The sequence below is a fragment of the Acanthisitta chloris genome, unplaced genomic scaffold (assembly GCF_000695815.1).
Source record: "Acanthisitta chloris isolate BGI_N310 unplaced genomic scaffold, ASM69581v1 scaffold31718, whole genome shotgun sequence".
NCBI lineage: Eukaryota > Metazoa > Chordata > Aves > Passeriformes > Acanthisittidae > Acanthisitta > Acanthisitta chloris.
The window spans coordinates 59163-74895 of NW_008686989.1; the positions used below are offsets into that span (position 1 = coordinate 59163).

General features: G+C 38.1%; 1 protein-coding gene across 1 annotated transcript in view; it reads right to left on the reverse strand.

Moving 5' to 3' along the window:
- The window catches only part of PTPN4 (protein tyrosine phosphatase, non-receptor type 4 (megakaryocyte)), a 63715-nt gene extending 51296 nt beyond the window's left edge, over positions 1–12419 (reverse strand). Inside the window, exons 1-4 of the mRNA XM_009080417.1 lie at positions 12269–12419; positions 6317–6424; positions 3310–3352; positions 3135–3213 (exon numbers count right to left, since the gene is read on the reverse strand). Of these exons, the coding sequence (XP_009078665.1) occupies positions 3135–3213; positions 3310–3352; positions 6317–6424; positions 12269–12406 (368 nt within the window). The 5' untranslated portion in view covers positions 12407–12419. The remainder of the gene's footprint in view (positions 1–3134; positions 3214–3309; positions 3353–6316; positions 6425–12268) is intronic.
- Positions 12420–15733: the final 3314 nt, after the last annotated feature.

The following is a 15733-nucleotide window of genomic DNA, read 5'->3' on the forward strand; positions in this document are numbered from 1 at the left end:
GGCAGTTGCAGGATTTAGGCTCTCCTGCCTTTTTAAGAAAAAGTTTAAATGATTGGAAAACTTAAACATCACTCCTGCTTTCTTATAAATTTATTCTGGTTTGGGCCCTCCTACATTATTATGGTAAGAATCATCTGGTTTCCTTCTTGTAGTTCTGATTCCAAAGCCAAGAATGAGCTACAGCCATTCATTATCAACATCAAAATTCACAGAATCATAGAATTTAAGGGTTGGAATGGACCTTACAGATCGTCTAGTCCCAACCCCCTGCCATGGGCAGGGACACCTCCTCACTAGATCAGGTTGTTCAAGGCCTCATCCAGCCTGGCCTTGAACACTGCCAGGGTTGGGGCAGCCACCACATCCCTGGGCAACCTGTTCCAATGTCTCACCACTCTTAAAGTAAAAGACTTTTTTCTCACATCCAAACTAGGCTTTCCCTCCTTCAGTCTGAACCCATTACCCTCTGTCCTGTCACTGCAGTTCCTGACAAAGAGTCCCTCTTCAGCTCCTCTGTAGTCCCTTCAGATATTGAAAAGTTGCTAGGAGGTCTCCATGCAACCTTCTTATTACATCTTATTACTCATTACTTGCCGGAATTACTTATCAACACCAAGATTACTTATTGACACCAAAAAATATTAAATATTTACCAATACTAACTTGCACTAAGAAATTAAAACCAAAATATATCACTTTATTACACATCATGTGACTTCTCATAATTGTGTAGTCTTCAGAGAGTGGATTAGCTACCACTTGGAAGACTTTCAGGAACATCTACACATACACACACAGAAATCCAATCATCTACAAGCTAAATATAGGGAAAAGGTAAAACATTCCATGTTTGAAAGAAAATGAGGGAGAACATTTGTGAACTGACATGCACAGACATTAGCCCATATGCTCAACTCCTACAAAACCATCTAGAGGTTCTTTAACTGACCAGAGAGACAAGAAGTTCTGTTTAAGGTATTAACCTCAAGAAGTTAAAACTGAGACATTAGCCAGGCTTTAGGGACCTCAAAATACTTTTTCCTTTTCCACCTTAAAATGCATATTGAAACGAAAAAGACAGATGAAGTAAAATTTCTTTACCTGTTGAAACCAGTAATAAATAACAAGTTAAATTTATGTATTAAAAGGTTATGCTTCACATGCTTTGCTTGAGCATGTCTTCACAAATACACAGCTGCACCTGCATTTTATTTCACTTCTTCTGGTGTAATGCTTTATTAGAAATATTCCATGGTACTTAAAGGACCTCATGATTATGGGACACCAAGCAGAGTTCATTTTCTGTCCACTGCTTTCAGCAAACAGTGAGGTTAATGGCTTGTTAGCTAATCACCCCGGTTTGAACACTGAAGCCTCACATATTATTGAGCAAAGTGGGAAATCAATAGAAGCTTTAGCAATGCAGATCTGCAAAGGCTGCACAGACTCAGCTCAAACAATGAAGGCAGCACTGCAGTACCATGTTTTCATCTTCCTTATACAGATCTAGCTAGACAAGGGTAAGCAGAATTACTGCTAACTGGAGTCGTTAACAAGCAAACTTTCCTGCCACGACGAGAACTAATGAAGCCTCATTCTCCTACCAAGACAAATTCCTCAAGCTAAACTATCCAACACGCAGTGAGCTCCCACTGACCTCTCCTGACCTGGGGCACTCAGAGCCTTCCTTGCTCACGGGAATTTGCAGAGGTCTAATAAGGCACAAGCTTGCACTGAACCTTTCCCTGACATCTACACACACTGCATCACCTGTCCAGCAATTCTGCTGTTTTCATGGAAATTATGAAGACTAAGCATCTTAGAACAACCTCAGCTTGAGCTGGAATGGCCAGAGGTTTGCACTTCCTTTTGGTTTTTCTAAGGGGGGAATACTGACGACGTACCAGGACCCAAACTGACACAGCACCCTAACTTCACACCAAAAAAGCTCACAGATAATAAATCTTTCTCTATAAAAATTCCAAATACAAATGAGTTTTCTCAGAGGCAATTAGGCCTATTAGCAAAAAAGGCAGAGCTGACCTAGATACAGCAATCATACAGTATTTCCATCGAAGAGAACACTGGATTTATAGCTTGTTATTCACAGCATGACACTTGAACAGTTCTCTCCTCCTTTATCGTTTACTTCATATAGATCAAAATTTATCCTTTTTTCCCATCTCCTTAGGAATATTACATATTTTAATTTGAATAACACATTTTTTCATTATTATGATCTAGTGAATTGCCAAATTTTCCTAGAGTAAATATTTCAATAAAACAAAGTCTCATCCAGGATGTCTGGGACTCATTTTAGTAAATTCTGTCTGCAGAGATGTATGCAAAATTTTGTCCAAAATATAACAAATCAAAAGAAATGATAAACAAATGTGGACTCAAATTTTCACAGTTTTGGTACTTAGGTTTCAAAATCTATCTGGAATAATTTAGATACTGCTTTTTGAATGGGGCTGACCTGTTTTCAGAATGGCTGACACCCAAAAATTCCAATCTGTCAAATCATGCCACTTATGTAGAGGACCAGAAGTAATTAAAAATACTGAAAAAATTGTGGCATTTCTTCGGGGACTAATTGCAACTCGCAAGCCTCCTATTTTGATTCACACTGAGCATTTTCCTCATCAGATTTCAACACGCTGCTATTAAAATAAGCTTTCATGCTTCAAGCTAGGGTTACAACCATACAGAGATTAATTTTATTAGAGCTAAGCAGAAAATTGGGGAGGGGTGTCAAAAAAACGCAAAACGCTCAGGAAATTTTTAGCGACAAAGGAGAACACAAGTAAGGATAAAATTAAATTTGTACTCATTGGTGAATAGTGGGATTAAGTTTTTCCTCTCTTCTCTATTTTCCCTTTTCTGTTTCTACTTGGTAGTATTTTCTTCATGTGGTTACTTCACTTTGCATACGAATTTGCCAATTTATTCACAGAGACTTTTTGTTACATTGATTTGGTGCAACTGCATAGTTCATATCGGTAATTATTAGGCAACAATTAGAAGCTCGGACACAGGATAAGAATGATTTAAAAGAAAATTCCCATGTTATACTTTAAAAGATTTATGATCATTCTAGAAAAATCTTTTATTGACAAAGTAACCAGACCTACCTTGTATATTCTTCTTGAAGCTTGTTTGGGTCACTTACAAAAAACTTAACTCTGAAGTTCAGACTATGAGGAGATCCTCCTATGGTCAAGAAAAGTTATTTCTAATTAATCAGGGCACCCTGGAAAAACAGCATAATAACAACAGATGAATTGACGAAATACATACATTACTCACTTTTTAATTGTTTCCTGATAGGTTTGTTTGGATCCAACCACCTCTGGAAAGAGACAAATTATAACACCAACGTTAGAGGAGCAAAGAAGTACAAATCACAGCCTTATAAATCAAAATCCTGCTGCTTTTCTAATAATTTTTACTTGGTCTTCTACCAAAATGCCTCACTGGGATACAGAGACTTGTTACTGATTCTGGAGACACCAACACTATCACCAACAGTTGCTACTGTTCTTTCTCCAAGATTAATGCATGTTGTCGAGGTATCTATCTCTCACAGTGCTAATTCTACTCTGACTTGCTTCTCTGATTGTCATAGGAGCCTGAGACAGGTTAGAACTCAATTATGCATTGTTTAAGAACATCTCGGCTACTCTTCAAGGTGAACCACCTGTGGCAGAGAAGAGCTATAAGCAGGCTAAGTACCTGACTCAGAAGTTAATTCGCTTGAACTAGTTGCAGTACTTCTGACTCTGTATTTTGCAGGTCTGACACACCCAGGGAGTGATCCCACTGGCTCACAGATTCTCTTCAAACTGTCAGTCTGAGTGGCAGCACTGGTACATTGCTAATCAGGGTCCTGAAAACCAAGGCTCAACACTCAGCGTAATGGATGAAGGACTACAGAACAATCTAACCAAACAGTCCCAATCCTAGAATCACAGAATCATCAAAGTTGGACGAGACCTCTAAGATCATCAAGTCCAACTGTTAACCTGTCCCTCTGCTGTAACCCCTAAACCATATCTTCCAGTACCAGAACCAGATACCTCTTAAACACTTCCAAGGATGGTGACCCCACCACCTCCCTGGGCAATCTATTCCAATGTCTCATCCCTACAGGAGAACACTGTTGTGTACAGACTGATCTTTATAAAAATCAGCATGGCAAATTTCAGGTAAAAGAATGGCCCTCTGGACAGCCCTGCAAGTTGTTTAAACCACTGTCCACAAGCAAACCAGGAGTATCTGCACATACCAACATAGTTCAGGTAAGTCCTAAGGCTATCTCTGGTATAAATAATGTTTGATTCCTCATCCTGCCTTGCAAGGAAAGCCCATAAACCTCAGGAAATGGTTATATGGCCACTGTTCCTATGAAATGACAAGAGACATAACCCTGGATAACATGCAGCTACATCACATTTATCACAGGGCTTTTTATCTTGTCCAGATGAGGGAGGAGGAAGCAAACACACACAGGTACCTGAGCCACCTGACACACACTATGGATCTGAAGTTAGTCCTGAGTCACTTTATCAATTAGGAATAACAAATAATTATGACTACATCCACATGCTGTATCCTTGGAGTAGCTAAGCCAAGAGACAGCTTGATAGAGCTCCAAGAGTGTGATTATGTCAAAAAAACCCCTCACACAGGATTAAGTTTTAAGACTAAAAGTAAAGGCTTAACACAGGACAGTCCAAACAGGGATACACATGAATTTTACATAAGAATCTTTCAAAACATGTTCAAAGATATTTGACTTGTGCTGTGACATTAGTATTATACAAAAATATAAAGCTTCTGCAGTTTATGAAATCCATGATTAGACACAATGTCAGAGGTTTCACGCTCCATTAGCAGAATCCCCTTTTCCCCATCATCTTTATCTCCTGCTGCATTACCTATATCTCAGCAATACTCTGCTGTGTTATTACACAACTAACTAGAATATTTGTCAATCTACTGACAATCTATTCTTTGTCTAAATGAACCAGGTGCAAAAGCAAATGGACATCAAAAACTGAAATTAGTCAAACCCATAAATTCTTCAAGCTTACATGACTAATATTGGTAACATTTCTATTTAGCCCTGACACATTGTTTTCATGGCAACTAGATGTGTAAAGAAAAGACAAAATATTTAGAAGCCAAAAGAATACCAAACCTTTAAAGCATGTGCTTATATCAAAGAGCTGTGAAATCATTATTTCAGACTAACCTTCTCTTACAGTGTTGTGCTCAGCTGCTTCCAGATAGATAAACTAACAAAAAGAGCTTAGAGACCTCTGTTTTGGAAAGCCACATAAATGAGAAGCACTACAAATTTCTGAATGTTGGGTAAAATATCAAGTGAGATTCAGTTAAATACTTCTTAAACAAAGCTGAAAAATAATTCAGCCTTTTCTTCAGCATGTCTATGTCTTTTCAGCCTGGAAACAAAGTTAAATGAGGCCAGCCTGCCAATGTCTGAACAGAACTATGCACAAGTGAATGTGGAAGACTTCTTACTCAAGCTGAGGGATGAATTTAGAACCAATCACTGTGCTGTACATATAAAGGGAATTAGGCAAAGATTGTATTATAGGGAATAATACTTAGTTAAATTGCACTTTAAAACAAATATTGAACATTTGATACCTATACAAGAAGGGGAAGTGCTCTGCAAGCAGTCATGACCTCAGCAGTACCACTGCAACTGTTGCAGTGAATCTTACATTTGGATGTCTTTGTTTCTACCGATTTACAAAGTTTCCCTTCTATGGAATTTCCTTTCAATTACAGCACAGAACTATTGTAAACACTCATTCTCAAAGGAGTCCCTTCCTTGCTCTGTTAAGGCGATGAGCTGACAGCCCTTGTCAGGTACTACATGAAGCAATATTAAAAGACTACCAGGTATCTGGGCTAGAAACAAAAACCCCATACAGAACAATCTAAAAGCCCCTCCTTTTCTAAGTCCTAATGACAAAAACAACAACAAAACAAAATTAAAACACATTTAGCATTTCTGACAATGTAAACAGAAACAAAACAAGCAATATCCTTTTAAGGCATTATTTCATAAGCACAGATCAACATTTTACACCAAACCTGTGAGTATTCACACACAATTTTATCAGAACTATGAGGAGAGATACTGACCCACACTAAAGACACAGCTGGGGAAGATGCCACAGTATTGCAGTGGTTTCTATTTATTTCCCTTTAAATAACAGAGTACAGTGATGAACAGGATTATGATTTTCAAAATCATACTTATAAATCAGAGTCAACTTACAGGATTATCAGTAGATTCATCAGCCAACTGTAAACCAAAGTAATCTCTCTCTGTCAAATCGAGATGCTTGAAGACTACATCCAACAGAACTTGTCCCTGATCATGTTTCTGCAGAGAACAAATACATACCTTTTTAATGAACAAATATGTAACTGGACACACAGAATTCAGGCAGGTGGAGCACACACACAATTCTTTCAGATGTGCTCTAGCTGCCTAAATTTTAAGTATCACGAAGTGCATCCCAGGAGCACTATTTTTAAATGAGCTTCATCTCTCTTTTTGAAACATATGTAAGGAATTCATTTTTATTCTCTGTCATTTTCTGACAGTAAGAATTTCTCACTTCTCAGCTAGCTACATGATTATTCCTGCAAGCCATTCATTAGCCAAATTTAATATTTAAAAGGAGATTTCTAAGAAGAAAAAAGAAAAAGAACTCTAGGATTTAATAAAACTTGGTAGTCTTGTTTGGGCCACTGAATTCGAACGTACAGGTCTGCCCAAATTATTCTTCCTTTTTTTACCTGAAAATCTATTCCTGACTCTAAATGAACTAGCATTTTGAAAGTGTTTCCAAAATGTAATGGCATAGACAGCTGAAGCAGCCAAATACCTACCCAAGAAGTCTCACTTAAACACACTAAGATACTACTTCATTCTAAATGAAACAATTCAAATGAACTGAATAACAGCAACTTTGCTTTGCAGAGACAAGTGAACAAACTTGATTTCTACAACGGGGACAAACCTTACCCTCAAAATGATATAAAAAGAATCTGTAGTTGTTAGTACCTAGCAATTTTGCCTAACCTGAAAATACTGCCAACACAGCAATTGAAACGCTGAGCGTGTCATTATGACAGGACTCAATAAATCCATTTGGTGAAATCTGAAGGGAGTTTCCCAAAGAACTTAGTGTCATAGCTCCTTGAAGCACAAAAGACGAGCAAAATTCTGCAAGAACAACTGTCAAACAAAAAGGAATATGAAACACATGATTGATACAATTTCCACCCAGACTTTCTACTTCTCTGGCACCAAGCTGAGATTAGGTGCCAAGTATTTTTGATGCTACAGTGGATTTGATACATCTTGCCTTGTTTACTGTAGGCAGTAAGATATTTTTATATTTTAAAACAAAAAAACTGCTGTTCTGCTCCCAACTGGCCTCACTTCTCAGAGATTATATAACAGTTCACTGTTACAGCTGTTAAAACAGAAGTATGTAACTAAGAGATCAAAATAAGGCTGCAAGAATTTCATTAATATCTGTATAAGAAAAGAAACCCCTACAAATCCACATTCAGAGATTTGTTAACACCTAAGAACATCCTATCAAAACTAATATTTTTGTTCAGATGACATTACACTGAAGTTGAATAAACTGTCTCAGCAAGTTGTTTGGGGCCAAGAACTCCAAGCATGATCATTTATTTCACAATAATAAAGAAAAGTAGACAATAATTATCCACAAATTATGACTGAAATGATCCCAGGGGGACAATCACAGCAAAACTCTGCACATTGAAGGTGAAATTACCTAAGGCATATGTTTCAGGTCCCATATAAATTTGCCTAGCTTGAAGAGATCTAAAAATTACTGTGCCTACTTTGAAAGAAGACCTTATTTTGTTAAAAACATGCTACAGAGAATTTCTCTTGTTTAACAAAATGTAGGATCGCCACTAAGTTCATTACTGAAAAATTTACTTTCCAAATCACTAAAAACAAGCAAAGAAAAAAACAGATGTTAACATAAATACACAACAGTGTAAATGCATACAGCATTTTTAATACAATCTAAATACAGTCACTTTTTTTTTACTAAATTAGGAGTTTCTGTTATATTTTGAAATAAACCAGTAATCAGTACAATTCTTACAGCAAATACAACTAATTTTAAAATTACATGGCAACACTAATTACTCCTTGGCATTTTTCCCATGTAGATTTAAGTAAGAATTCAAACTAAGAACTTATGACAGTAACTACCAGAAAACAGGAGACGTTTGGAACCCAAGTTTAGGCTTATGATTACCACAGCTGACAGGTTACTTCTTCAAACAACATGCAGGTACCATCTCTGCAGCTTATTTACAACCTAACTCTGACACTGTTGCCTGTTTCCTAAGTACCTGAATAGATGTTTCCCAACGACAAAGCTTAGAACTTGCCGATCAGATTGAACTAAGAAATGCAGAACATCCTTTCACGACCGCAAGGAAGGGATTTCTCCTGCAATCTAGCAGCAGATTTGCTAAGAGAAGACTTGTTTCAACATGAAGCATTCGTGTGGATCACAATGTTTCACTCTCAGTGCAAAATAAAGATAAGCATCTAGTAAAACCAGACCTCAGTTTAACCCATCTCTGATACTTATATAATGATGTTGCAGCTTGCCAAAGTCGGTGAAGGCCACAATCCTGTTGGCTGAGCAAGGTCCAAAATATGTGTAATACCATCATAACACTGAATGGCTGCTATAAATTATAATAAGTACGATAGCAAGTTTAAACATTTAATTTTTTTTATTAAGAGCAAACCCAATAAATGTAGATTATCATAAAACAAAACTGGCTTTGTTGTTACAGATACAAGTTCAACATGATTATTTCCTCGTAAAACAGGAAATAATGGAAACACAAAACTGCAGCAGATAGACACAAAAACATCAATAGTTTTTCTGAATTGAAGTATTAGAAGGTTATGTATCCTTTATTAGTCACTGCTGGAGGCAAACATCTAACAAATGTTGGCCTTTCAGGACAAATTTGACATAAACACTAGACAGCAATGCATTAACTGCACTTTATGAACTATCTACCATCTAGTACTACCAGACATACACAGATTAAGCTCTAATTGCAAAATGATTGCTACCTGTTTACAAATAGCCACGTTGGAAAATTCCAGCAAACACCTGCAACTGCACAGGTTTAAAGCCTGCTCACAACTAGCACCACTTCTCAATCTGTCTTACTGCTGTCCTGGCTCTGTCACTGGGCAGCAGAACTGGCTGCAGCCACACCAAACAGCACGAGACACAGCTGACACGGCAGTGCAAGCAAACCTGGGCTTCTGATGTCAGAGGAATGGGTTCCAAGCTTTCCTGGAGGGGATCAGACAGCTCTGCTGCTCACAGGTTTGTGGGAGGCTGTGCTGCTCCTTCCTTATTGACACCACCTAAGCCTCTCCTCTCAGCTCACTGCTGGGCCTGGGTTGCTACTCCAGGACTCCAAACTGAAACACTTGTCCCTGACCACTAACCTTGCTCAGAGAACAACCCATCCCCCATCCACCTTGACTTGGCATTACCTTGAGTTTAGTGTGATCTCCATAACTATGTACTGGCTTTCAGGGAATACAAATAAGTCAGCTTGCATGAAAGATATATAATTTGAGGCATTTAAACAAGTAATTAAAGCAAATTAAAGTAACTTGATCTTGAAGAAGCAGTTTTACAGTAATACAAATCATCCTGATCACATTATTAACTCAAGTCAGACTCATTTCTTCCAGCTATGGGTTCTCTTGGAGTCTGCTTTTCAGGATCGAAGTAGGATTTCTTCAATTTGTAAGCAGAGCATTTTATAGAAAAGATTTCTACTCTTCAAACACACGCACAGGTTAGTTCCAACTGATTCTTCTGCCTGCAACCAATATAACCTTTGCCTGGCTACAATCCCCAGGGATTCTGTGGTTTGATTTGCTATGCTCTATTCAAGGCACACAAAGACTCCTATTCTGCAGATCAATGGGAAGGGCTGGTTGAAATCTGAACTTAGAACATCTCACATAAATTATCAAGAGACACTGTCTGTGATCAGCACTTTGCTGTTGGAGAAGAAACAGCATTTGAGTATGTTTTCATTAATACAGCATTTGCATCCTCCAGATGATTAAGCTTTACAATCATTAGCACACAAAATACCTATAGCAATCACCAGGAGGGGGAAAAAAAGAGCTAATTTTTTTGATGTTATCTTTGTTCTTCTTATTTTGAAAGCAATTCCATAAATATTTATTGCTTAGTGTCAAGCACAATAAAATAAAACAAAGCTATGAAACCTGAAAACCTGTGTACCATGTAGGTTACATTTGCTACGACTGAACACCTTATTACTCCCTCTTTGTGAAAAGAAACAGATTGAAGCGAAGACCTGAGGATCAAAATGTTCAGCACTAAGGAACTTTTTATTCCCTAGACTCAGTTTTAATAGACAAACTTGCAGGCTGATCTGTATAAGCAGTAAAGCGTGGTCTGTGCAACTAAAATATTTAGTACACCAGGGAGGTGGCGAGAACATATTACATAAATTTTTCCTGGGAGAAGCAGAATAGGCATTTGAGAATTTAGAACTGGTGATTCTACTCTACAGAGGCATTAGCATTCCCCAAGAACTTACAGCTTTTTAACACCTAGACCAAAAAGAAGCACAAACTCCCATACCTGTTGTACAACCATTATTCCTTATTTTACCCAGTTCTTATAAATGAACAAAAACCTGCACAACAGAAACTTTAATGGAAACTTGTGCACCTGAAAGCAAAGACAACAACATTTACAATTCCTCATGCACTTTGAATGATTTGTATTCATCTACATTTTGCACATACTGCTCTTTGGCAGGCAGCATAGACCAGGAAACTGTCAGCAAGCATGAGAAGTTAAGAGAAATAGAAGAGGGAAAAGGGATAAAGGGAAAAATTATCCCAGAAGAGAAACAAGGACTGACGTTGATAAAGTCTTTGGACATCCCTCCCTCAGCTCCGTCATCCAAAATTTCTGCACTTTGCTACTCAGAAGTCCTGAAAAGTTAAATTAACTACCAAAATGTCTCAAGAGAACATCCTACACCTTTCAAGCTTGTTTAAAATATCTAAAACAAATAACCACCAAGTCTACCTCTAAACCTTAAGCCACTTGATGTTGCATCCTCACAAGTTTTCGCTAGGTAACAGATCTCACTGCTGTGCTGGGCAGCTGCAGGCTGCACAGGCTCTAACCACTGATTACAGAACAGAGAAATGCAAACCCTCTCAGAGATCCCCCCTGAGACGTTCAAATGTATCAATATCCCTCTACTGAACATTGGATATCAGAATTCAGTATAATTACTGAGCATTAGAACCCTTTCAAATAGTCTCAATTAAACTTGTTCATATAGATTTGACAACTGCTTCAATTTCGCCCTTACTTCCCATCTGAAGTCCCACAGTCTTATTTGATACTGAGCTACTCCTTCACTGTATTTGCTCAAGTTCAAATTTCTCCTGAAAAATTTTAACTCTTTATCAAAGATTACAGATTAGAAAATGCGATGAATAGTCCATTTTAAATTTCAGGTTCATATGTAAAAGTTAATTGCTTTTTCCATTAACAGTCCTCAGCATTCAGCAACCACTTTCCTATTTTCTTTCCTGCCTTCCTCATTAGTGTAGAAGAAGGTGGAGAGCTCAAGCAGGGGAAATCACAAAACAAGAATACTATCTGAGAAAAGCAAAAAGCAGAGAGATACTTGAAAATTACACCTGGAATCAAAAATATCCATAAATGTGATTGAACAGTCAGCTACACAGCCATGGGAAGAGTTACCATTACACCATTACTCATGCTCAAAATGTACAAACCAGAATGCAGCAAATGAAATCTTTCTTATTCAACTCAGTGGCAAAACTGCCATCTATTTTCACTAAACAACTTTAACCCACTAAGAGAATTACTGGAAATAAATTATGCTCTGTATATTTGATTTTGAAATGAAGATGTGTTAGTAGCACAGAGGATGTCAGAATGACTAAGCTCACAGCAACACAGAATGCACATGTACAAGTTTGCCTGCCCGGACACAACTTCCCCTTCTGTTTTGAAAGCTAATCTGCAGCCACACAGATCCAGCAAAGGAAAGCAAGCTCGGGATATTGATTTGCAATAAGCCAATTACTTACATTAACTCTGAAAGCTTGTACAGTGTTATCCAGGAGAAAAATGTTGCAAACCACCTCCGTATGCTGCCTGTCCCGTGCCAGCTCAGACGCTCGTACATTGTAGGTTCTGCCAGCAGGCAATCGGAAACGTGCGGTCATTACTGTCCACACAGGGGCTGCGACACAGAAAATTCAAACAGATCAGAAATGCAAATGTAAGACTGTAAGACTGTCATACTTCAAAGAACAGTCAACACAGTTGTCATAATGGCAAGTCCACTACTTAGAAACTCCATTACAGACAAAAGAAAAATGAATACTAAATTCATGACGGCCAACAACGAACCAAGGTCTTACAAATTACAACACAACCTTATGCCAAAACACTCAGCCCTTTACTTTCTGCCCATTGCCCACTCCCTCCCTATTTTAAGGTTGGTTTCTGGGTTTCCTGGTTTGGGGGTTCTTTTGGTAAAGATTCAGAACAGCATTTCCAATTCCAAAAGCACTGTAATTGTTGGGCATCATGGCTAAGAGGTTCCCAATATTAGATGCAATTAAGTAACTAATTTCAGTACAAAACAGAAAGCTTGCTTACATAAAGAGCTTTACAGAGAAAAAACATGGAGAAAACAAACACACAAGACTGATGCATTATTCCACAAGGCCTAGCCATTTACTGTATATTCATCAAACACAAGAATGCAGTGATAACAAAAACGTGAGCATTGCTTCTTTCCCCATTTTTTTAAATTACAGCATGAAGAGTTTAAGGTTTGTCAAGCTACCAAACCTAACTCAATTTGACTGGATTTACCTATCTAGTTTGGGAGCACGAACAATTCCTGTTCTCCAAGTAAGGAACTGTGACCATCACAAATCACTCTCTGAGCTGAGAGCCAAGAAATTAAATGCAAGAATTGACTTCCACTTTTCAAATCTTAGATTCTAATGATTACCACCCAGTCTCAGCCCAGCAAAGCACTTAAGTGCCCACCTGAATCTATTATCCCTACCCAACAACACTAGCTACTTTCTGAAGGACCTCACAGTATCAGGGCCTGTGATTCACTTAATTACACACTCAGCAAACTATTTCTACATCCTTTGACAAGGGCATAAGCAAACACAAAGTTTCATAACTTAAGTAGAGAATATATCAAGACAGAAAATTAAGACACCTTCTAAAGGGGTAAAAGACAACAGGTATTCTCAAAACCCAATATGAAATGATTGATTTTCCCTATTCTGCAAAAAATTATGAAAACATCAAAAACATTTAGACATTAGCTTCCCATTTTTGGGGGGGTGTGGGGTGTTGTATCATAAATAAAACCCCCTGAGAATTTAGCAGAGGACAGCAAACATTCCAAAAGTGATTAGAGAGCTTGCATGGATCCTAAGAGGTATCTCAGCACCAACACACATAAATGAATACAGGTAAGAGAAAGACCAATCCCCTCCCTAAACAGCTGATAGCTTAGATACACAGGCTCTCATGGAAAGTGAAAGACCAAGATCCAAGCTGGAACTTAACCATCTTTCCACTACCTACAGCCAACATCCCAAGCGACTGCCCTAAGAATCCCTGAGGTGTTTTGCTTTTCTAGATCACATCTTCAGCTCTTTAACCATGAACACACACCTCAGACATAAAAAGCTTTTTGATGACAATCCATCCTTGCAAAATGTTCCAGTTTTGACTTAAGCAGCATTTTAAGATTAACAAATCCTTGCTTCCTTACCAGACAGCTTTTGTTTTGGCTACTCAGTCACTCTGGCTTCTGAACCACAACGCTGTACTCATGTACAACTACAGCAAGTTTGTTTTTGTTTTGCTAAACCAATATGACAAACTGAAGGATACAGATACCAGACAAACCCACCAACTGCTAAACTCATGACTTTCTCTTAATGATAAATTAATGAAAAACTGTGCAGCAAAACATTAAAACTCCCAAGAAAAGCTTAAGAACAAAGTCCATGTCTGATAACTCCTCATGGAGAAGCTGCTTCCTCTATGCCTTCTACAAGTCTCAAAAATAAAAGGCAGGAGAAAAGCCTTAAGAGAAAAGGAACTGAACCTGTGTACCAGTGATCTGAATGAAAAACATAACATTTCACAAACAATATTTTGTCACACAGACACGATCTAAAAGCCAATCACTTTATGAGTCATAACAGCATAGACTGGCATCTATCAGTGCAGCTACACAACTAATAACAGTAGCCAAAACTTTAGGATGATATTTGCCTGTGAGATGAATCAAAGAAGGTTTCAGAACAGCACACAAGTTGAATAAAACCAGTTTATCCATACTACAGAACAACCCTTTGACAGACACGTTTAACAAGGATTTGAGTAAGTGAGAAATCAACCAAGAAACAGTGAGGGTTATCTTCAGAGCCCTTTTCCACAAATACAAACACCAGTGGATAAAGTGGGACTGTTTAGCTTCCAAATAAGTACTGCAGTACTCACAAACCCATGTGGTAGTGAGCTAGGAGAGTCTAACTCAACCCACAATTTTGCAGCAGAGGAAAAAATACCAAAAAGACTTGCTAAAAGTCAGAACTCATCATGCTTTCAGGGAGGAAAAAGGCAAGATTCACCTTATCTCCTGTTCTTTCCTCTATTTTGCCTTATTTTCTGATCAAGACCTACAGTATTTTTTCGCTTCCTCATAATACGAGATGGAAGCTTCTGGGTTTCAAACACAGCAACAAATCTGTGAGAGTCTGCAAAGGGCAAATCTGCCCTCAGTGACCTTCAAAATCCTGTAGCACCAAGCACCCATTCATTGTCCTTCGACAGACCCAACCTGCAGATCCATCAAGGTTCTGGCTGTGACACAGATCATCTTTGCTCCAACCAACCAAAAAACACTGAATAGTCACAGACAGAGATTCAGGTCTTAATGTACAGAAATGAAATTGTCAAATTCAAGAAAGAAGGCGCTGGATTGATTAAAAGTTTGCTATGGAAACAGGACCAACTATATTGGGTCAGAACAACAGGTCATCTAGCTCGCAGACCAGAAGGGCAATGCTTTCTCACTCTCTTTAAGAAAGAAAAAAACCAATAGGGGACACACATATTTCTCTCATGCTGTTCCACAGTCTTCAGTTTAGCATCCTCCTGGCGTGAAGCTCATACTCGCACAGTGCTGGACATCATTCATGAATGTTTTCTCATGGACTTAGGAAACCATGATTTGTACTTTCAGATCAGGCAATGAATCGTTATATTCCATGTCCCATATAAACTACACAGTAGCTTGAATCCCCATCTCATGGCAGAAGAGTTTCTTGCAGGAAATTAGGAGGCTTTTGCATCTACAGAATATAGTTTTATAACTAAGTATAATCACTGAAGTCCTGAAGTACTTCTTCTAAACAGAAATATGACAGACATGAAAGCAATAATGAGCAAGGTGACAAAAGAATAACGCTTGTCTGCAAACTGCATTCAAAGTTACTCTTTCC